Source organism: Cebus imitator, unplaced genomic scaffold (genome assembly GCF_001604975.1).
Source record: "Cebus imitator isolate Cc_AM_T3 unplaced genomic scaffold, Cebus_imitator-1.0 Scaffold231, whole genome shotgun sequence".
NCBI lineage: Eukaryota > Metazoa > Chordata > Mammalia > Primates > Cebidae > Cebus > Cebus imitator.
Window position 1 is genome coordinate 2,393,733 of NW_016107546.1, and position 23,667 is coordinate 2,417,399.

Sequence of the window (23,667 nt, forward strand, 5' to 3'; positions counted from 1 at the left end):
TTAAATGCTGTATTAGTTTGATAGGGCTGCCAAAATGAAACACCACAGACCTAGTAGCTCAAACAACAGAAGTCGTTTGTTTTTTTAGAGATGGGGGTCTCAAAATGTTGCCCAGACTGCAGTGCAGTGTGATCACAGTATGATCACATCTGTGATCATAGCTCACTACAGCCTCAAACTCCTGGGCTCAAGTGATCATCCTGCCTCAGCCTCCCAAGTAGCTGGGACTACAGGCATGTGGCACCATGCCAGGCTCAAACAACAGAAAGGTATTTTTTCATACTTCTGGAGTCTAGAAGTCCAAGATCAAGGTATCAGCAGCAGTTTGCTTTCTCTGGAGGCCATCCTCCTTGGCTTGCAGATGGCTGTCTTCTCCCTTCCTGTGTTCTCACATGGCCTTTCCTGGTCACTCTCTATGTGCCAATCTCCTCTTCTGATGTGGACTCCAGTCATGTTGGATTAGGGTCCACCTTAATGACTCCATTTTAATTTAATTATCTCCTTGAAGGCACTACCTCCAAGTACAGTCACATTCTGAGGTACTGTGGATTAGGGCTTCAACATATGAATTTTGAGGGGTACACAATTAAATCCATAAAACTATCATTCTCATTTTGTTTAAAAATGCATAGACACAAAGACTAGAAGGAAATACAGTAGGGCTGTGGCTTTTGAGCAATCCTGAAGGTTCATAATATATAATAATTGGTAGGTATGTTTGCTGATGTACAGATTTGAGTCACAAAAACCTTTGGACAAGGCCTGTGGCAGAACCCCTATGTAGTAAGTGACTCTAGTTGTCCTCTGGGCATCTAATCTTATCAGGCTTCTTCAGGTTTCCTCATCATCTTGATTGCAGCAATTTTAATTAGGATTAAAAGAGTCACTTAATTTTTTTGGTGATACTATACTATTTTTACAGGAAAAATACAAAATGAATACGCTATCTCTCATAAAGTCATAATAACAAATACTAAGGTTAAAAAGGGTTATTTGAATGAGTCTATAGTAAAATATATATATATATATATATATACACACACACATATATATATACACACACATATATATATATATATTTTTTGAGACGGAGTCTCACTCTGTCACCCAGGGTGGAGTACAGTGGCACCCTCTTGGCTCATTGCAACTGCTGCCCCCTGGGTTCAAGCAATTCTGTGCCTCAGCCTCCTATGTAGTTGGGATTACAAGCGTGAGCCACCACACCCAGCTAAGTTTTGTATTTTTTGTAGAGATAGGGTTTCAACATGTTGGCCAGGCTGGCCTCAAACTCCTGGCTTCAAGTTATCTGCCTGCCTTGGGCTCTCAAAGTGCTGGGATTACAGGTGTGAGCCACCATGCCTCCTCTATAATAAAAAAATTTAAACTTTAATGTTTTTATGCTATTTGCTGTATGTAACAAGTATGTATTACTTTTTTTTTTTTTTTGTCTGTAGAGATAGGGTTTTACCATGTTGCCTAGGTTGGCCTAGAACTCCTGGAATCAAGTAATCTTCCCACCTTGGCCTTGGCCTCCCAAAGTGCTAGGATTATAGGTGTGAGCCACTATGCCTGGTCTGTATTCCTTTTTTTTTTTTTTTTTGAGATAGAGTTTTGCTCTTGTTGCCCAGGCTGGTGTGCAATGGTGCAATCTTGGCTTACTGCAGACTCTGCCTCTTGTGTTCAAGCAATTCTCCTGCCTTAGCCTCCTGAGTATCTGGGACTACAGGCGTGCACCACCATGCCTAACTAACTTTTTTTGGAGACGGAGTTTTGCTCTTGTTGCCCTGGCTGGAGTGCAATGGCACAATATTGGCTCACCACAACCTCCGCCTCCTGGGTTCAAGTGATTCTCCTCACTCAGCCAAGATAGCTGAGACTACAGGCATGTGTCACCGCACCCGGCTAATTTTGTATTTTTAGTAGAAATGGGGTGTCTCTATGGTGGTCAGGCTGGTCTTGAACTCCTGACCTCAGGTGATCCACCCGCCTGGGCCTCCCAAAGTGCTGGAATTACAGGCATGAGCCACTGTGCCCAGCCATTTTTTTTTTTAGACAGTGTTTCACTATTGTTGCCCAGACTGGAGTGCAATGGTGCAATCTTAGCTCACTGCGACCTCCACCTCTGGGTTCAAGGATTCTCCTGCCTCAGCCTTCCAACTACCTGGGATTACAAGCATGCACCACCATGCCCAGCTAATTTTTTATATTTTTAGTAGAGATGGGGTTTCACCATCTTGGCCAGGCTGCTCGAAAACTCCTGACCTCAAATAATCTGCCCATCCCGGCCTCCCAAAGTGCCGGGATTATAGGCATGAGCCACCTTGCCCGGCCCTGTGTTGCTTTTATAACTAAAAAAGAAACACCTGATTTAAAAATATCAAAAAGTTTTCATCTGAAAGTATGGGATCTCCTCAATTTCACACTTCGTGGTTCTTTAAATTATTTTTGAATTCTATTCAAGTTGTTTCAACAAATATTTGTTGTGCACTTACACTACTTGGTGCTGTGGTTCAGAGATTTGTGAAAGACCATCTGACCTGTCTGAAAATTCCTACACTAGCCAAGGAGATTGAAAAACATTCTACTGACCATAAAAAATGCTATAAATAAAATATGGAAGCCTAGAGAAAGGATCAATAAAGGCTTCAGAGAAATGAATTCCATTTTAGAGTTGAGCCTTGAAGATTGAGTGAGATTTCATCATTCAGAAAAGGGGAGAGAAGGTCATTTCAGAAGCAGGATCTGCAGGGAGGAATAGAGGTGTTTATACTTGTTGCTGAAATGAGGAGCAGGCTTAAGGCTGGAGAACAGTTTGGGCAGGTATAGGGTAGAGGATGAATTGGTGCAGGCAGAATTTACTGGCAGCAAGACCAGTTAGTGGGTCATTATGATGGTCTTTGAAAATGGTAAGGAATCATTAAAGAAACAGCAGCAAGGACGGAAAATAGGGAACCAGTCAAAAGACCTTCTGGACCTGGAGTTGACCAGAGTGTACTCAAGGGAACCAGGAGAGATGTAGATCAGGAAGGGGTCCCAGGTTTTAGTTTGGTTTTGGGAGGATTAGGAGTAATGCCAGAGGAGGATCAGATTGAGGAGACTTCCGAAAGAGAGGTAAAAAAGTGGAGATGAGAGAGTTAATTCAGTCTCATTTTTAAAGTGCATTTTTTGGCCCGGTGCAGTGGCTTACACCTGTACTCCCAGCACTGTGGGAGGCTGAGGTGGGCGAAGCACTTGAGATCAGGAGTTCAAGATCAGCTTGGCCAACATGATGAAACCTCATCTGTACTGAAAATACAAAAAATAGCTGGGCATGGTGGCATGTACCTGTAATCCCAGCTACTTAGGAGGCTGAGGCAGGAGAATCACTTGAACTTGGGAGGTGGAGGTTGCAGTGAGCCAAGATCGTGCCACTGCCAGCCTGGGTGACAGAGCAAGACTCCTTCTCAAAGAAAAAAAAAATAAAATAAATAAAGTACTTTTTTTCCCCACCAAATTTGTAATTTATCACTTGTAAAATAAATAAAGTACTTTTTTCCCCCACCAAATTTGTAATTTATCACTTGTACAAGCCAATGTTGAATAATCTCTTTGGCATATTTTTAACCAAGGCATTCACAATAAGGTTTCTAGGTCATGTGTATATCTCTGTGTGTTTTAAAATTAAATTAAATTAAATTAGATTTTTGGAGTTGGAGTCTTGCTCTGTCACCCAGGCTGGAGTGCAGTGGCACAATCTTGGCTCACTGCAACCTCTGCCTCCCAAGTTCAAGCCATCCTCCTGCCTCAGCCTCCTGAATAGCTGGGATTACAGGCACCTGCCACCAGGCCAGGGCAATTTTTGTATTTTCAATAGAAATGGAGTTTCACCATGTTGTCCAGGCTGATCTCCAACTCCTGACCTCAGGTCATCCCTATGCCTTGGCCTCCCAAAGTGTTCGGATTATAGGTGTGAGTCACCACACCTGGCCTAAAATTTTATATTATAGCAGTTCAGTAGTACTCCAGCTTCCTGCCAAATAATCACCACTATAGTATAGTACTATTTCTGTTTTATGATTTGGAGAGTAGAGACATGGAAAAATTATGCTTTAAATTTTGTTCATAGCCAGTAAGGCAATACAAAGCTACTCTTGGGCACTAGAGAAAACATTAATTAAAATTGTAGTACAGCAGCCTGTACCATGCATGTATTGGATTTACATATAGTAAAAATGGAAATCCATAACCACATATTTCAGCATTTAGTAATGAGCAGGCCAGGTGCAGTTCATATCTGTAATCCCAGCACTTTGGGAGGCCAAGATGGGTGGATCACCTGAGGTCAGGAGTTCAAGAGCAGCCTGGCCAACATGCTGAAACCCTGTCTCTACTAAAAGTACAAAAATTAGCCTGGCTTGGTTGTGCTTGCCTAGAATCCCAGCTACCTGGGAGGCCAAGGCAGGAGAATCACTTGAACCTAGGAGGTAGAGGTTGCAGTGAGCTGAGATTGTGCCACTGCACTCCAGCCTGGGCAGCAGAGTGAGACTCCATCTGAAAAATAAAATAAAATATAAATAAATAAGACTGTCTTAAATAGGAAATGTTGGTCTTTTAAAATAGAATAAGGGGACTGGGCGCAGTTGCTCACGCCTGTAATCCCAGCACTTTGGGAGGCTGAGGCGGTTAGATCATGAGGTCAAGAGATCTAGACCAGCCTGGCCAACATGGTGACACCCTGTCTCTACTAAAAATACAAAAATTAGCCAGGCGTGGTGACAGGCATCTGTGGTTCCAGCTACTCAGGAGGCTGAGGCAGGAGAATCGCTGAACCAGGGAGGCAAAAGTTGCAGTGAGCAGAGATCTCGCCATTACACTCCAGCCTGGGCAACAGAGTAAGACTCCATCTAAAAAAAAAAATATATATATATATATATATAATAAGGAATCAAGTAGATTATTTTATTTAATAAATAAGTTTAACATAAACTACAGATGAAAAGGCCTACATAAAGTACTGATGGCATTTAGACCTAATGAACAATTATACTTTTTAAAATTTTATAAATCTTTTCATTTAATCTTAAAACAATAAATAGGAATTCATTATAAACATACCATCACTATGATGTAGTTATAAGTAAACAGGTTCATATTTTCAGATGGAGAAGGTGAAGTCAATCCAATAACACAGTGTGAGTTATTGATTGGTATGGACATCGAAATAGAAGGTAGTTTTCCTGGACACCTAAAACTCTGCTTCATTCAATAGCTTATTGGTGGTTAGAAGTAAAGATTTTTTAAAGAGATGGAGTCTTAATGTTGCTTGAGGCTAGGAGTTCGAGACCAGCCTGGTTGCTGGTCTCAGCAATGAGACCTCTCAAAGTGAGAGGTTGCTCATTGCAAACTCTGTCTTCTGGGTTCAAGCAATTCTCCTGCCTCAGCCACTTGAGTAGCTGGGATTACAGGCCCATGCCACTATGCCTGGCTAATTTTTGTATTTTTCGTAGAGATGGGGTTTTGCCATATCAGCCAGGCTGGTCTGAAACTCCTGACCTCAAGTGACCCACCTGCCTCAGCCTCCCAAAGTGCTGGGATTATAGGCTGAGCCACGGCACCCAGCCCTCTTAGGCTCTTCTTGACTGTGACAATTTCTCAGACTTCCTTGTTTTTGATGACGTTTATAGAAATGAAAAGCACTTAAACAGGTATTTCATTGACTGCCCTTAATTGGGATTTGTCTAATGTTTTTCTGATGGTTAGCCAGGGATTATGGGTTTTGGCAGGAAGACTATAGAGGTAAAGTACCATTTTCATCACATCGTATCAGGGATACATTATCAACTGGTTGAGGTACTGTATGCCATTTTTTGTACCCTAAAGTTATTCCTTCCCCCCACTCCCATTTTCATGCTGTGCTCTTTGGAAGAAATTTACTATGCATACCCACACTTATGGAGTGAACCATTGTACTTCACTTCCATGAGGGAGGATTATTTACATAAAGTATTTACATTTCCTGCAGGAGAGATTTGTATATTCTCTCATTATTTATTTACTTAATCATTTACTTACATCAGTATTGCCTCATGGATAATTCCTACATATGTGTGTGTGCACGTGCGTAAATATATATTCGATGTGCTTTCTTTGCTCAATAATATGTTGTGGACAGCTTTCAAAGACAATAAATAGACATGATCTTCATAACTTTTAGAGGTTATAAAGTATGTATTTAATCAGCCCTCTACCAGGGTACATTATACTTCCAAATTTTCCTTATTTCCAACATTACTAGGGTAACATCTTCATGCATTCATTTTTGTGCACCTGTGCCTATTCCTTAGTTTACTATTTTACCCTCATTTCTAAGGCATATTACACTTGAGCTATGCTCTGCCTCCTGCAAGCAAGCACGCCTTGCTTTCCTTAGTTTATGCTATTTTCTCTACCTGGAATGCTCTTTTTCCGTCTTCACCTACTGAAGTCGTACGTATGAATCAGTTTTGGAGAGAATTTAAGGGACTACTTCACTCTCTCTTTTGTGCATGTATTAAAACACATCATCCGAGCCTCCTAGTCTCTCCCAGGACTCTGTTTTTCCTATCAGTTTATGAACTGATAGACGCAGAAATATGATCAATTGCACTCGTCTGTGTACTCTATCACAGTGGTGGGCACATCAAATAACTAGCATATTTTGACTTTGATTGAAGTGAAGAATCCGAATAACAGAAATTCAGAAGCGTCCTCAATATTGCATAGTGGGTTACTCTTCCTTTCTTTTACATCAGGTGGCACCCCATACTTCACGGAGACAGAGGAGTTGAATACAGGTTTAGTTTTTGTTTAAAGTGAAAACGACTGTGTTGTAGTTGAAAAGTAATGCTTTCTAGTTGTCTGTTAGAAATGTTTGTTGGTTGAAGACTTTGAAATTGCAGCGAAGACTGAAAATAAGCATCTTCGGTGGGCCAAATATTCATAAGGAAATTGTATACGAATGCTGGAGAATGGAACTGAAGTAATAAAATAAGGCCTTTGATCCTTCAGACTTCTTTTTTAGGCAGGCAGGTGGCATAACGAATCTTACATATTGTAATTAGTACTGAGAGGTGAATGCCAAGACGTAAAACAAACACAAAATCGAGACAATGTTAGGGTGACTGTGACGCTATGTGGATGAGTTGAGGCTTAAGATCCGGTGTGGCTCTCCTGAAGGCCCACCGCGCCCGCACCTAGGAGACGCACCCCTTCTGCTCATGCTTTGAGGCGGGGTGACCCACACATCTGTGCCCCTCTCTAAGCAGGAGGAGGCCCCGTCGCAGACGCGCGCGCAGACAGCGTCTGCAGCCGGCACCTGGGGCCGCGCGCCGCGGGGCGCCCCGCCTCCGCTCTCCGAGGCCCAATCATCGGGAGGCCGTGGGGGCACATCCCTCTCCCGGCCACGCCCCCAGCCGGCGAGGCTGTGGGTGCTTTTAAGAACCCGCGGCTGGCATTGGGCTCAGTTGGGGGTGCAGGGCTGTCACCGAGAGGATTCGGTGCCGATCCCTGAGGTGCTCGCGCGCGCCAGCTGTCCTCGCGGCCGCCTGCGCGCTGCCCGCCCGGCCGCCCGCCCGCCTGGGGCTCTGCCGTCCTCGCCTCGGCCTCGTTAGACCGCCCGGAGCCCCGCAGCTCCGCGGGAACCCGCGGGTAACTTGCGTCCCTAAGCGCTCCTCCAGCACCTGAGGGGGCCGCCTCGGGCCATGGTGCTCTCCCAGGAGGAGCCCGACTCCGCGCGGGGCACCGGCGAGGCGCAGCCGCTCGGCCCCGCGCCCACGGGAGCTGCGCCGCCGCCCGGCCCGGGAACCTCGGACAGCCAGGAGGCGGCTGTCGAGAAGGTGGAGGTGGAGTTGGCGGGACCGGCGGACGCGCAGCCCCGTGAGCCCCCCGAGCCCCCAGAGGGCGGCTGGGGCTGGCTGGTGATGCTGGCGGCCATGTGGTGCAACGGGTCGGTGTTCGGCATCCAGAACGCTTGCGGGGTGCTCTTCGTGTCCATGCTGAAGACCTTCGGCTCCAAAGATGATGATAAGATGGTCTTTAAGACAGGTGAGGCGCGGCGCCCGCCGAGGCCAGCCTGGGGGACCCGCATGGGGCCCCAGAGCGCATTCCGCGTGTGAGGTGTGAGCTGTGCCGCCCCTGAGTACGCGTGTCGGTGGGTCCCCGTGCCATAGGGTGCGAGCGGGGGGTCTGTCAGGTTGCTGACAGAGCTTGCAGTTTCTGGGACTTCGGGGTGCCTGTCTTTATGTGGAATCCAGCTGCAGATCTGTGTTTGCAAGCAGGTGGCAGAACTTAACGTGCCAAGATCGTCCTCCTTTCCCCTCCTCAGAGTAGACACTAACAGCCCACAGGAGCCCTTCCCTTTAATGTATAAAAACAAACAGAACCCCAGAACCTTCAACCCCAGACATCGCAGTGTCGTTTTTGTGGTCTCTTTCGTGACTATGCCATTTGTGTACTTGTACATCTGCCTACTGGGCCGCAGAGGGGTGTGAGTATGTTGGCGGGGCTGGGGGTGGAGTTTGGCGAAATGAAAGAGATTTGTACGAAGGTCACTGGAGTTCCTAAGGGGGCCCTGGAAGAGTCACGGTTCCGTGCCTTCCCGCCGCCCCCCTTTTGCCCTCTGTGCTAAATGTAGAAAGCATGGGAGGTAGCCGGATTAGGGACTAGGAAGAGGAAGGTGAGGGGTTGCCTCTTCCCTCTTCCTCTTGTGTTTTTTGACATTTTTTTTTTTAACCGTATAGTAAATTAGATATAAAAAGTGCAGATTCAGTATTTTCTCCCTGTAGAGCATTATTATGACTTTTTGGCTGACTAGGCAAAAACAAGTCTAAGACCTGCATGACACTTTAACATAAATTATTTCACTTTATCCTGCAAGGTGAGTGCTGTCAATCCCATTCAGGTGAGAAAACTGTAGCTTTCAGTGAAAGTGTCTTGGTGGGTAGCAGAATGGCAATAAAACATGTATCAACTGACTTCAAGGGCTAAGTCTGATTTCCATTACTAAATCAGAGCCCCTCCCTGTCATTTGGGGTAACTTTATATGATTAATAGTCTTTTTTTTTAAACCTTGATTTTCTATTATTTTTAGAGTGAATATTCCTTAGGTCTTTAGTATGCATACACGGAATGGGCAAGACTGTAATAAATTCTAAAACAAAGGTAATGCTGGGCTGTGTTGAGAGTTTTAAAACCTTATATAAATACTATTATACTATTTGTATCATTTTACAACTTACTTTTCTTCCATTCCACATCACATTTGTGACTTATCCACATAATACCTCAGTTTGAACTGATAACTCAAATTCTTTCCATTTTAACTTATATGGTTTGCATTGTTTGACTATATTATACTCTATGTATTCTCCCTTTGATGGACATTTAGATTGCTTCCAAATTCATTCTAAACAATGCTGCAATGAATATTGTACACTGTCTCTTTGTGCATGTGAATATGGTACCATATTTAACCTGGAATTTCTGTTCTTTAAATAGCTATTGAAACTGCTGTGGTATGCAGGTCAATGGGCTAGGTACAAAAAGTGTTAAAAATATAATAACATGTCCTTATGTTTTAAGGAAGGTAATCAATGTGAAGTATAGCAGGGGAGATATGCATATATAATAAAAAACAAACATAGTTTGGTGTCTTTTCTATGTAAATATTGGGAGTCTGAGAGGGAAAAGCCCCTAAAAGGAGGCAGAATTGACAGAGTTAACATTTAAAGACTAGTTCCAACATTTAGCATAATTCCTTCCGGGGATTACAGATTTTTAATGCAGTTGAGACAACAGCAGTCTTTTGTTTATCATTGTTTTTGCAAATTCAGGTAAGTAGATCCTTTGGTGTCTGTGGGTTTTTTTTTTTTTTTTTTTGAGAGAGAGCAATTGCTGGAGAGAGATCATAGCTTTGTCAGGGATCAGAATTTTGCAGTGTCAAAGCCTCTACTTACTACTTGTCCCCAGAGTTCCAGTTGGCTACAATATCCCAGTAGTGGGTAGCTGAAAGTGAGGGAAGGGCCTCATTTTTCTTTTGTGCTCTTTGAAACTTTGTGTTTTCTGTTTTGATTAATATCTTCTTTTTACTCAGTTCAGTCTTTGACAACTCTTTCAGTCATGTTTGTGTATGTGTGGGTGTGTATCATATAAACAATTTTACAGGTATGCTAGTTAAACGTGTGAAGATCTTTGTGCTTCTCTGCCTGACTGCTGTATATCTATATATGGTTGTGCCATTGCACAAGGGTGCCCAACTCAGGGATAAGTGGGGACTGAAAACCAGCCTGGGTTCTGGGTGCCCTTTGTCTGATTCCCACAGAAGGACCCTATGCACTTGGTAATGGCCCTGTGTAACACAGCATCTAGATTGAACAATGGCCATTACTCGGGTGCTAGGTAATATGTTTATGACTGATAGATGTTAAGGGCTGAGGAAAAAAACAGATTTAAACTTAATGGTGGAAAATATGGTTATAAGATAGTCTTTAAGCCACTTATTGTTGAGATCTCCCTCCCTTCCCCTGTCCCCACCCCTTTCACTTTCCCTCAGTGCACAGATACACACATAGGTGTTTCATAAAGTCCCTCATCTACCACAGGCACTGTTATTTGAGAATATCTGCTTTGAAGTTTAATTGTTCAGGCTTTTCCATTTTGATAGTCGAATGCTGAGTCATCTGTGATCAAGAATATGCAAGCTTCAAATACATGCCAAAAAATATCTGGAATTTGTTTAAGGCTTTTATTTTTCAAAGTTTTGGTCTATTTCCTTTTACCTTACTTATGATTGATAATCCTGGTGTTAGAGTACAGTTAGTTCTGGCTCCTTGTTTGCATTCGCTTTTTTATGGCAAGTGATTAGCCCTTATACAGAGAGGTGGTGGTGGAATGGAATCTAGGTCTCCAAATGATGGTGCACATTTCTTGTGTACTTCCCTATGGGTAAACATTTTAGATACATTCCTGTTTAAATCTCACTGTAATTATCCGATAGACTTTATTAATATCTTTCTGTTCAGATATGGGAACTCAGGGCTTACAGAGTTTAAGTAAGAAATGGAGCCAGAATTCAACCCCAGGCTTATCTGACTGCAAGAGCTGGGATTTTTATTTTTATTATTTATTTAAAGTATAGAATACTTCGTGAATTTGCATGTCATCCTTGTGCGGGGGTCATGCTAATCTTCTCTGTGTCATTCCAATTTTAGTAAATTGTCATTCAAAGTGCTGCTGAAGCGAGCACCGGGAGCTGGGTTTTAATCATTCATCATATTGCATTGACTAGATAACATTCTGCAAATACGATGTTCTTTATGTTGTTGATTAATTTAAGTGTTGGTGATTGGTTGAGTGCTCTACCACACATTCTGGGATTAGAAAGAAGTCTGAAAGATTAGGGTCCCTGTTTCCTGGTCTCACTTTGTGGTGAATAAACAACTGAAAATTATTAATGTCTCAAACTATATTTCTAAAGTGTGGAGAGACTTCTGTAGAGGAACAAGATACTGCCCTATGCCATTCAAGCAAAAGTCTGGGATTTCCTCTGAAGAATCATGCTCTTTTAGATTGAGCCACAGCAGGACAATGTTTCTAGGCAGAACTGAGGAGGAGAGTCTCAGGCTCAGTCCTCAGGGCTCTGTTAACTCTTCCTACACAATGGGTAATCAACCCACAATTTCTCAGGAAAGGGCCTGAAGAAGTTCATTCACACTAAGGTATAAGTGAGTTTACACATCTTACTGTTAATTCTCTTTCTATAAATGTTTACCAAGTTATCTAACACGCTCTGTTTTGGGCTCTGTGCTAGGCACTGGAGATAATGACTGAGAGAAAAAGCTACTGTTTCCAAGTAGCTTAGGACCTGTTGTGGGATACAAATTAATAACAGATCAGAAGTAATAGAATATTTCCCTGAAGGATTTGCAATATAACAGGATTCAACGTTATTCTAAAAGGCTGAAATTCTAAGGTCATTTCAACAGATGATGGGGGTGGGGAAGGCATTTGACGCCTCTTTCTCTATGGTTATAAATCTCACTTGGTGAAATTAAGACTTTGGAAAGGGGAAGTAAGCCGACTCCAAGTTGGGCAGTAGAACCAATGAAAAATGCTGATGGCATCACAGCCCCATTATGGTGCCCAGCTGCCAATGACATGGGACTTAGAGGAGTGCCTTACACACCCTGCTGTGTCTGAGGGAGTAAGCTGAGCTTGAGTTGTCTCTTTTTTTGAGATGGAGTCTCTCTGTGTTGCCCAGGCTGGAGTGCCGTGGTGTGATCTCAGCTCATTGCAACCTCTGCCTCCTGGGTTCAAGTGATTCTTCTGCCTCAGCCTCCTGAGGAGCTGGGACTACAGGTGCCCACCACTACACCTGGCTAATATTTATATTTTTAGTAGAGATGGGGCTTTACCATGTTGGCCAGTCTGGTCTCGAACTCCTCACCTCATGATCCACCCGCCTCGGCCTCCCAAAGTGTTGGGATTATAGGCGTGAGCCACTGCACCCGGCCAAGTTGTCTCTTTTTAGTGGAATTTTTACCTGTTCACATGTGCATGCTTCTTGCCTAGGTAGAGAGGAATCAGACACTTTGGGGAAGAATTAAAAAAAATGCAATTAAGTGGAACACTGTTTTTTTCCTTAGAAAGTCGATTTTGGCACTTTGAGAGGCTGAGGCAGGTGAATCACCTGAGGTTCAGGAGTTTGAGACCAGCCTGGCCAACGTGGTGAAACCTTGTTTCTACTAAAAATACAAAAAATTAGCTGGGTGTGGTTGGGTGTGCCTGTAATCCCAGGTACTAGGGAGGCTGAGGCAGGAGAATCACTTGAACCTGGGAGGCAGAGGTTGCAGTGAACTGAGATCCCGCCACTGCACTCCAGCACGGGCAAAAGCAAAACTCTATCTTTAAAAAAAAAAAAAAAAAAAAGTGCAGCTTTGTTTTAACTCTGCTAGATACTGGAAAACCCATGGAACTAATGAAGAGCCTAGGGTTTTTTGTTTATTTATTTGTTTTGCTTTGAGATTGTGCCATTGCACTCCAGCCTGGGCAACAAGAGAGAAACTTTGTTTAAAAAAAAAAAAGTGTAATTCAAAACATTAAAAATTCAGTAGTTTAAAAGTAGATTATCAAAAAGGTCTTGAAAGGGAGGCTCTTTGGCTATAATCTTTAATGCAATTCTACACTCCCTGTATGGAGACAGATTTCCTTTTAGACGATTACAGTCACAAAATAGGATTTTCAGTGGCATTTAGGGATGGATGAATCTTGCAGTACCTCTCCTTATATCTTGCTAGCCCTTCTGAAACTTCAAGTCAGCTAGTGCTTCCTCAGAATTTGTTCCTCTCACACCAAGTTTTCATGTTTACAGTTATACTGTTATCTGTGTCATACAGTTGTATGCAACACCTAGATTATAGGAAATTTTGGCTGCAGTTCAGAAGTTAACTGCTGTGTTTTGCCTGTATACTAAAGCAATTTTGTTTTGTTTGGTAGGAAATGCAGCCTGCATAACTAGCCATTTCTTTATCTTAGAAAAGTTTTTAGTAATAGTGCTTTGTTGAGCTACTTACAGTGAACGAATAATCTGGTTCGTGATCCTATACATCTTTCACTATAAGAAAAATACCTGATTGTCATTTATACTGAAGAGAGATAGAAAAGCTAAGAGAACTCACGACAATAAACCAATCTAAACTACCTGTTAAAATAAGTGAGAAGATTATAAAAATGGTTCTGGGATTTCAGAATAATAGTGAGTATGGGGTGGGCATTTCCTACTTCATTTCCAGAATGTTTCTTAATTCAGTGCAAGACTGAATAGTGTATATAGTGAATTCTAATTAAATACAACAATGTGAGATTCCTGTGGTGTTTTTCCACTGAATTTTATCAATAAAATTAACTGCTGAAAGAACCCAATTAGCCAAAACAAAAACCATAACACATTTTTTCAGATGAGATTTTGAGGTGTCTTTTAGAATAAATTGTTCTTTGCTCTTGATGTGATTTGCTATATCTTTTTTGTTGCAGTTCCTTGAGGCTCAGTCCCTGGCCATGTACTTACTTCACTTTTCCTGTCCTCTTCCATCCACTGTCTTGGGGCTGTTATTTCCAAATCTCATCTCTGTGTTCACCACCCTTATTTACTATTTCTGGACAGTTCCATTCGAGTACACGGGTACATCATACTAAACTAACATGAACTCATTTTTCAGCCATTCCCTACTACCTTCCCCTAATACCAAAAATGACAGCCCACTTGTCGACACTCTTCTGAATTCATATTTCTCCTTCTTATTTCTCAGAGCATGATACGTCTGGTTGTTTAAGTCAGAAACCTGGAATTTATCTTAACTTCTTATTTCTCCTTCTTCCTTACCTGTTTTGCTAAATCAGAGTTCTTTTGTGTTTATCTCCTTAATGTCTCATAAATCAGTCTCCCTTTTCTTTCGCTGCTGTGTCTTAATTCATGCCTTCATTTACTTTTTATTTCATTTTTTGAGATAGGGTCTCACTGTGTTCCCCAGGCTAGAGCACAGAGGCATGATCATAATTCACTGCAGCCTCAAACTTCTGGGCTCAAGCAATCCTCATATCTCAGCTTCTTGAGTATCTGGAACACCAGGCACATGCCACCACGCCCACCTAATTTAAACTTGTGTGTGTGTGTGGAGATGGCATCTTGCTATTTGGCTCAGGCTTGTCTTGAACTCCTGGCTTCAAGTGAGTCTTCTGCCTCAGCCTCTGTAAGTGTTGGGACTACAGGCATGAGCTACTGTGCCTGGCCACCTTCATTACTATTGGCCACAATTATTGTCATAATCCCTTAACAGGATGGCTTGTCCTCAGTTGTACATCTGAGTGATTTTTCTAGAAGATTGAACCATATGCTTTTTCTGTTTAAATGCCCAGTGACACTCATTACTTCTAGGAAAACATCAAACTCCCTACTCCGAAGGCCTGCAAGCTCTAGCCCTTGTCTGGCCCTCTAGCCTTGCCCCTGCCTCTCTCCCCTTATTGGTGTTTGTGTTCTAATAAACTTGTAAGTGTTACACTGGCCCAAATTTGTCTTGCTGCATTTTGCCTCTATGCCTCTGTGTGTACCACTCCTCTCTTCGTGTGATGGTTGGTCCTTGTAGGATTCTGATGAAATGGTTGGCCATTTTATTCTTATGTCACAACCCTGAGATGCAAACAGTGATTTTATCCCATTGTTACGTATTTGATGCACTTGGAATATTGAGGGTAGCTACATTTTGGAGTTTTGAGAATCAATTCAAATAAGTTACAAATTATGCTTAAAATGGTAGACAGAGAACTTAATTTCAACCTATTTTAATAAAGCATTCTGTGAAAGGTATTTTAAAGATGATCTGTATTTGTTAAAGTGGTGATTTTTATATTCTCTGATATGGTTTGGCTGTGTTCCCACCCAAATGTCCTCTTGAATTATAGCTCCCATAATCCCCACTTGTCATGAGAGAGACCCGGTGGGAGGTAATTGAATCATGAAAGCAGGTTTTCCTATGCTGTTCTTGTGATAGTGAATTAAGTCTCATGAGAACTGATGGTTTATAAAGAGCAGTTCCCTGCACATGTTCTCTTGCCTGCCACCATGTAAGACATGCCTTTGCTCCTCCTTTACCTTCCGCCATGATTGTGAGGCCTCCCTAGCCTTGTTGAACAGTGAATCCATTAAACCTCTTTTTCTTTATAGATTACCCAGCCTTGGATATTTCTTCATAGCAGTATGAAAATGGAATAATACATTCCATTATCATAAAGAAAAGGCTTTCAGGTACATTACTTTATTTATTTATTTATTTATTTAATTTAATTTTATTTTATTTTATTTTTGAGACGGAGTTTCGCTCTTGTTACCCAGGCTGGAGTGCAATGGCGCGATCTCGGCTCACCGCAACCTCCGCCTCCTGGGTTCAGGCAATTCTCCTGCCTCAGCCTCCTGAGTAGCTGGGATTACAGGCACGTGCCACCATGCCCAGCTAATTTTTTGTAGTTTTAGTAGAGACGGGGTTTCACCATGTTGACCGGGATGGTCTCGATCTCTTGACTTCGTGATCCACCTGCCTCGGCCTCCCAAAGTGCTGGGATTACAGGCTTGAGCCACCGCGCCCGGCCATTACTTTATTTTTTAGACTGGCCTTGTGGCATGTCATTACCTCCATTTATAGATAAGGAAGTTGCAACTTGCACATTTAGGATTGGGCTAGATGATATCAGTATTTACTTTAATTGAGTTGAACTTAAGAACTGCTTTTTGGCTAGAAAAAAATTGAACTTATGTCAAAGTTGTCCTGAAAGTAGAATCCTATCCTTGTTCCCAACCTGAAACTGTTTACTGCATATTTACTTGCATGTTCTCTAGAATATACTCTCAATAGTGTCTCCTACTCAAGTCATCAGAAATCCTGTGATGTCGTTTTTGGAAAAGAATTCCAGTTATCACCACTTAGCTAGAAATCTGATCTTTTTTTTCAAATTAAACAAGCAAACCTTAACAAAAACAAGCTAAACCCCAAACATAACTTGAACAGTCAGCTCACCACAGTTCTGAGCACCTGACTAGCCTGGTGCCACCCACACTGGGACTGTGGATGTTTTTATTGGCATAGATTCAGAACAGGAAACTCCAGAACACCTGGGAACTGTACAGATCCACCACATAAGAGAGAGAGCCTGTCAGTGGCTGGAGGAATGGAGGAAAGCAGTGCTTTCAAATGTACGTGCCAAATGTGTATGATCATACCTCTTTGCTGAAGTGCCTTCTTTAACAGCAAAAGTAATTCTTCACCTTTCGTATAGGAACTTTAAAAAGTCAATGAAGAAATGGCTTGCCTTATTCCCAAGTAAGAAGTCTTTTTTCATTTCACTGTTTTAATTATGGGCATAAGTATGAAATACAGATTAGAAATACTATATATAGATCAAAGCAGTGTTTCTTTTTCCTTGCTTTCCCCCTCCTGTCCCCTCTCCTCTCTTTCTCTACCCTCCCCTCCTCTCTTTTCACAGGGTCTTGATCTGTTGCTCAGACTGGAGCACAGTCAGTGATGTGATCATGGCTCAACCTCGGGCTCAAGGGATCCTCCTGCCCCAGCCTCCTGAGTAGCTGGGAATATAGGCACATACCACCGCACCTGGCTAATTAAAAAATTTTTATTGTAGAGGTGGGGGTCTCCCTATGTTGCCCCAGCTGGTTTTCAATGCCTGAGCTCAAGTGATCCACCAACCCCAGGCTCCCAAAGGCTTGAGCATTGTACCCAGCCCCAAAACCAGTGTCTGTAACTCCTTTTATCCCCTCTTGATAAACATAAAAAGTCTTCATGGTCCTTCAGAATTTTGATGCACACATCTAAGTGTAGTTTGCCTTTCCTTGTGAGTTAGTATCCTGAATATTCAGAAGATAACATCATATTCTATATTTACCCATCAGACAAAATTTTGTCAAGCTTTACTTTTATTTTTTTAATTTTAATTTTAATTTTTTATTGAGAAGGAGTCTTGCTCTGTTGCGTAGGCTGGAGTGCAGAGGCGTGATCTCAGCTCACTGCAACCTCCACCGCCTGGGTTCAAGCAATTTTTGTGCCTCAGCCTCCAGAGTATCTGGGACTACAGTTGTATGCCCCCATACCTGGTTAATTTTTGTATTATTAGTAGAGACAGGGTTTCACCATATTGGCCAGGCTGGTCTTGAACTCCTGACCTTGTGATCTGCTTGCCTTGACCTCCCAAAGTGCTGGGATTACAGGCATGAGCAACTGCGCCCAGCCGGACCTGATTTTTAATAAGATCAGATCCTTTGGCCATATTTTGATGTTGGTTTAAAACAAAGATTCAGATACACAACTGTTAAGAGCTCTATCATGCAGTAATAGCACCTAAGCCTCAGCCAGTGACTACGTTTTAAGTTCTTGTTGATTTTTTTGGGGAGGCAAGGGTTGCTGGTGAGGCATAAAGAAGGGTCAGAGGAGATAATAGACTTATACTTGTATTTTTTATGCATAATTATATAGAAAACATTAAATCCAGAGTTGATAAATAATTTGTATTTATTTATTTATTTTTGAGACAGGGTTCTGCTCTGCTGCCCAGGCTGAAGCATAGGGGTGTGAACACAGTTCACTGCGGCCTTGACCTCCTGGGCTCAAGAGATTCTCTTGTCTCAGCCTCCCAAGAGCTGGGACCACAGGCGTGTGCCACCATACCTGGCTAATTTTTAAAGTTTTTTTTTGGTCAAGATAGGGTCTCACCATGTTGCCCAGGCTGGTCTTGAACTCCTGGGCTCAAGCAATCCTTCTGCCTTGGCCTCCCAGAGTGCTGGGATTTTAGGCATGAGCCACCATGTTCGGCTAAGTAATTTTTAATCGAAAAATCCTATTTTATATGAAGAGGGAGGGCAAATAGGGTATGTTTTTCCACATTTTGTTGCTGGCCAGAATCTTGGCAGGTTTTTACCTGCATTAAAAATGGTTAAGTCTAGTCAGGGTGGCTCATGCCTGTAATCCCATTACTTTGAGAGGCCAAGGTGGGTGAATCTCTTGAGGCCAGAAGTTCTAGAGCAGCCAGGGCAACATGGTGAAAACTCTATCTCTATGAAAAATACAAAAATTAGCTGGGCATGGTGGCATGCACCTATAGTCCCAGCTACTCAAGAGGCTGGGGTGGGAGGATCACCTGAGCCCAGGAGGTCAAGGCTGCAGTGAGCCGAGATTGTTCTACTACCCGCCAGCCTGGGCAACAGAGCAAGACCCTGTCTCAAAAAGAAAAAAGAAAAAGAGTTTTTTTTTTTTTTCCTAGGAAATAAAGGATTATATTTCAAATGTTAATTTAAACTAACACATTTAAAGTAATGCTTTTAAATGATTTAAACTTTAGATTAGTCTATTTATGGATCACCTTGAAGATTCTTTATAAAACATGAGTTTATCACTTCTTTCAATATATTTTTGTCTGTAAATGATGCTCAATAGATCTGAAGCCTGAACTGTCTGCAGAAATGTTGTGAAATTGTCTACAGATATTTACTTCAATCTAAATAAAAATAAATTATAATACATGTTGTTTTATTGGTTTTGAATCTGTAATTATTTGGAGATTTGGATTTGGTTTATCTACAGTTCCCTTTTTTTTTCTTTTTTTTTTTTTTTTTGATGGAGTCTTGCTCTGTCACCAGGCTGGAGTGCTGTGGTGTGATCTTGGTTCACTGCAACCTCTGCCTTCTGGGTTCAAGTGATTCTCCTACTCCAGCCTGTTGAGTAGCTGGGACTACAGGTGTACACCACCATGCCCCCTAATTTTTGTATTTTTGTACAGATGGGGTTTCGTTATGTTAGCCAGGATGGTCTCCATCTCTTGACCTTGGGATCTGCCTACCTCAGCCTCCCAAAGTGCTGGCATTACTGCCGTGAGCCACCATGCCCAGCCTACAGTTGTCTTTTTTTACTCACCTCTGCAGATGAAGCATTATAAGGAGGTTAGCCTTCCTTAAAGAATACACTCTCCTTAAGCAGTTTTATCAACAAAGCCAGGGAACACCAAACTTTAACACTTTTACTTTAATTTACAACTGATACATGTATTGATATATATATATACACACACACATATATACATATATATGTATATATATACACATATATGTATATATATATACACACACATATATACACATATATATTATATATGTATAGATGTCATCAGTGTAGATAGTCTATCAGTATAGTAATCGTTTATCTGAAACTCTTGGGCATACTCTCTCTGTCTCTGTCTCTCTGTCTCTCTCTCTCTCTCTCTCTCTCTGTGTGTGTGTATGTAGTTTTTTTTTCTTTTTTTGAGATAGGGTCTCATTCTGTCACCCAAGCTGCAGTACAGTGGTGGGATCACAGCTCACTGTAGCCTTGACCTCCTGGGCTCAAGTGATCCTCCCACCTCAACCTCCCAAGTAGCTAGGACTACAGGGGTATACCATGACACTTAGCTAATGTTTTTATTTTTCGTAGAGACGAGGTTTTGCCTTGTTGCTCAGGTTAGGTCCTGGGGTCAAGCAATCTGTCCACCTCAGCTTCCTAAAGTGGTGACATTACAAGGTCCTGAGCCACTGTGCCCAGCCCAGATTTTTTGAATTGTAAAAAAGTAACCTGTTCCCTACTGAAATACATAGGGTTTGAAGAAGAAAAAAAGTAACGTGGTACAGACACCTGTATTTTCTGACATCCCTAGAAGAGTCCCAGATACCCTATAATCAAATACATTAACATTTCTGCAGCAAAATATATGGATAAGTGAGTTAAATAGAGACCATGAGTAGCCTCATGTCAGTTCAGATTAAGTTTTGCTTCTAATTAAGTGTTGATACTCTCTTATAAAAACTTTGGGTTTGGGTTTTCAGAATTGCAAATATGTAATTATAAATTGTTGTTTTTTTTTTTTGAGACAGAGTCTTGCTGTGTTGCTCAGGCTGGAGTGCCATGGTGCAATCACGGCTCACTGCAACCTCCACCTTAGGCTCACACCATCCTCTCACTTCAGCCTCCCAAGTACCTGGGACTACAGGAATGTGCTGCTGTGTCCAGCTAATTTTTGTATTTTTAGTAGAGACAGGGTTTCGCCATGTTGGCCAGGCTGGTCTCAGACTCCTGGCCTCAAGTGATCTGCCTGCCTCAGCCTCCCAAAATGTTGAGATTACAGGCATTAGCCACTGGGCTTGGCAGAACTATACCTTTATATGTAAATATTTGTTTTTGCTTTCTGTTTTTTAGGAAACATTTTTTAAGGTACGTTTTTCTGTATCACATAAGGCACCTGCTTAATTGTTTCAGTAAGTGTGATGTTCTATCATATTGGTCTACCCTAGGTTGCTCAACCAGGCCTCCTTTGTTTAGTGAGTAGCAGGCAGTGTTATGCAACATATGTAGCATATCTGAATATGTCCTTGAACAAATTGTTTTTTCCCTTTCTTGGATTGCTTCCTTGAGTGTACATTCAAAAGTGAGATTACTGGTTCAAAGAGTGTGAACAACTTTATAACACCTGTTACACATTGCCAGATTATTCTTTAGAAAACTTGAATCGGTTTATTGTGCCACCAGTAATATGCTGGCTTCCTGAAAACCCTACCAATATTAGGTTTTATTTTGATTAGTATTTGCCAATTTGATAAGTACCAATGATATTTTTAAAAAGTAGTTTAAAATTGTATTTCAGTACTTATAAGTCTCTGTTCCCAGTTTTGAGCCTTTTAGAAGCAGCAAATGGCCTGGCAATGATATATAATATTTGCATATACAAGAGGACATATACCAGTGAATATATTAGAGTAAAACTTCATTACCATAGGTAATGAAGGAAGGCTTGAGATAATCTTAGGCCTTAGATCTTCATCTGACACATCTTGGCAGGAAGGCCATGCCCTTGTTTTCTCGGCTCTCTTAGCCTAGGTGTTGATCAAGATCTGTCTTAGGGTGGCGCGGTAGGAATGGAAATTAACCATGTGGAGACTTAGGCATGAGGACTTCGTGATTCTTCCAGGTGACATCTGATCCTTCAGAGGATCAAGTCTGCAAGAGTAGCCATATCTTAATCTCTTTTAGTGCTATCACCTTGCATCAACCTCTGGACTCAAGCTAATTCTGTTGAAAATATCTTATTAACTAATTTTGGGGTATGTTTTAAATTATTTTTTGCATTTATTTATTTATTTATCTTGAGACAGGGTCTTGTTCTGTTGTCCACGTTGGAGTATAGTTGCACACTCATGGCTCACTGCAGCCTTGACTTCCCAAGCTCAAATGATCCTCCCACCTCAGCCTCCCGAGTAGCTGGGACTACAAGTGCATGTCACCACACCTGGCTAATTTTCATAATTTTGTAGAGATGGGGTTTTGCCACATTGCCCAGATTTGTCTCAAACTCCTGGATTCAAGGGATCTGCTTGCACCACCAGCCTCCCAAAGGGCTAATATGATAGGTGTGAACTACCATGCCTGGCTCCCCATTTAATTTTTTTTTTGTTGTTTTCTAAATGGAGTTTCACTCTTTTCACCCAGGCTGGAGTGTAATGGTGTGATCTCTGCTCACTGCAACCTCTACCTCCCGGGTTCAAGTGATTCTCCTGTCTCAGCCTCCCGAGTAGCTGGGATTACAGACACACGCCACTATGCCCAGCTAATTTTTGTATTTTTAGTAGAGATGGAGTTTCACCATGTTGGTCAGTCTGGTCTCGAACTCCTGACCTCAGGTGATCCACCTGCCTCAGCCTCCGAAAATGCTGGGATTACAGGTGTGAGCCACCACGCCCGGCCACGCACTTAATTTTTTGAGCACAAAATATGTACTAACAGCCACATAAGAAACAAACAAATTTGACTTATTCCATGCTCTTGAGAGGTTATGACGGGAAACAGAACAATATTTACTTAAAGAATATGCTATACATGCTAAATGCTGGGCAAGCAAGATATAGGATTTTGGAGGAAGGGAGAATGAATTGTGACTGAGCTGACTAGAGAAAGCTTCAGTTTTTGAGTTAGGCATTGTGAGATTGGGAGACTTTCCTCAGCATATCTAACAGAAGGGGGTATCCGAGGTGAGAGTGTAAGGCCTGGGCAAGGGCTAGGAGGCAGTTTTAATCCTAAATGTTTTGACCGTGGTTTACTATGTATTTTAGGTTATTTTGTTTTATCTATCCAGTAATCCTTTCATGTAACTATTCTGATCTGTGTGTTTTAGGTGGGTCTACTAAAGCTAGTAAGTAGTGAGGCTGGATTTAAACTTAAGTCTCTGATTTTATCACATAGGTTCCTTATACTTGACTACACACTGGGCTTATTAAGTGAATGTGACAAGGAGTTTGGTTTGTCTAGGGCCCAGGATATGTAGTGAAATGTCGTAGACTATAAGGCTGGAAAAGAATGGTGGAGCTGGGAAATAGATGCTCTAAATGCCAAGGTTAGTTTGGACATTATTTTATAGAGGCAATGGGAAGATACTGAGGATTTCTGAAGAGGGTTTCTAAGTAGTGCTTTAAAAAGATGTCTGGATTGCAGAGGCAAGAAATAGGAGAACCACCAATAACAAAGCCCTGACCGAAAGCTGAGTGAGATTTGAGGGGCAGCCATGGAAATGGGAATGAAGGGGCAGATATGAGGGAATTCAAAGGATAGACTGCAGGAATTCCAGCAAAGAGTGGGTGTGGACAGTGATGAAGAACACAGAAACAGAGTTGATGCCTACATCTGGAGCCTGTGTCTTAATAATTTTTGATCAGGGAGACCAACATTTTTATTTTGTGTTGGGCCCCACAGAATTATGTTGACAACCCTAGATGGTGCCACAGACAGGTGCAGGGCATGAGGAGAAGGAGCTGCCAGGGAAAGGCTGGCTCACATTTTAGATATGTGGAGCATTAAAGGTCAGGAGGACATCAAGGGTGGTGTCAGGCAGGTAACTGGAAATGCAAACTGGGCCTCTCAGGGTGACGCTGAGTCCAGTGCTGGAGCTTTGTAAAGAACATATGTCTCTAAGAGGAACATGACATAATAGAAACCCAGAAGTCCTGCCTTGAGTGGACTTAGGGGCTGCTTCTGAGTTGTTTAGTTCATTTCTGTTGAAATCATTATATTTAAAAGTATGGCT

At 42.1% G+C, this 23,667-nt stretch overlaps 1 protein-coding gene and 1 non-coding gene across 2 annotated transcripts in view; one reads left to right on the plus strand and one right to left on the minus strand.

The window, feature by feature from the left end:
• The first annotated feature begins 7,449 nt into the window (after nucleotides 1-7,449).
• The window catches only part of SLC16A10 (solute carrier family 16 member 10), a 156,365-nt gene continuing 140,147 nt past the window's right edge, over nucleotides 7,450-23,667 (plus strand). Inside the window, exon 1 of the mRNA XM_017497448.2 lies at nucleotides 7,450-8,061. Within this exon, the coding sequence (XP_017352937.1) occupies nucleotides 7,719-8,061 (343 nt within the window). The 5' untranslated portion in view covers nucleotides 7,450-7,718. The remainder of the gene's footprint in view (nucleotides 8,062-23,667) is intronic.
• On the minus strand, nucleotides 11,143-11,247 carry LOC119466821. The gene has a single exon (XR_005195309.1). It is a non-coding gene; the product is annotated as a U6 spliceosomal RNA (small nuclear RNA).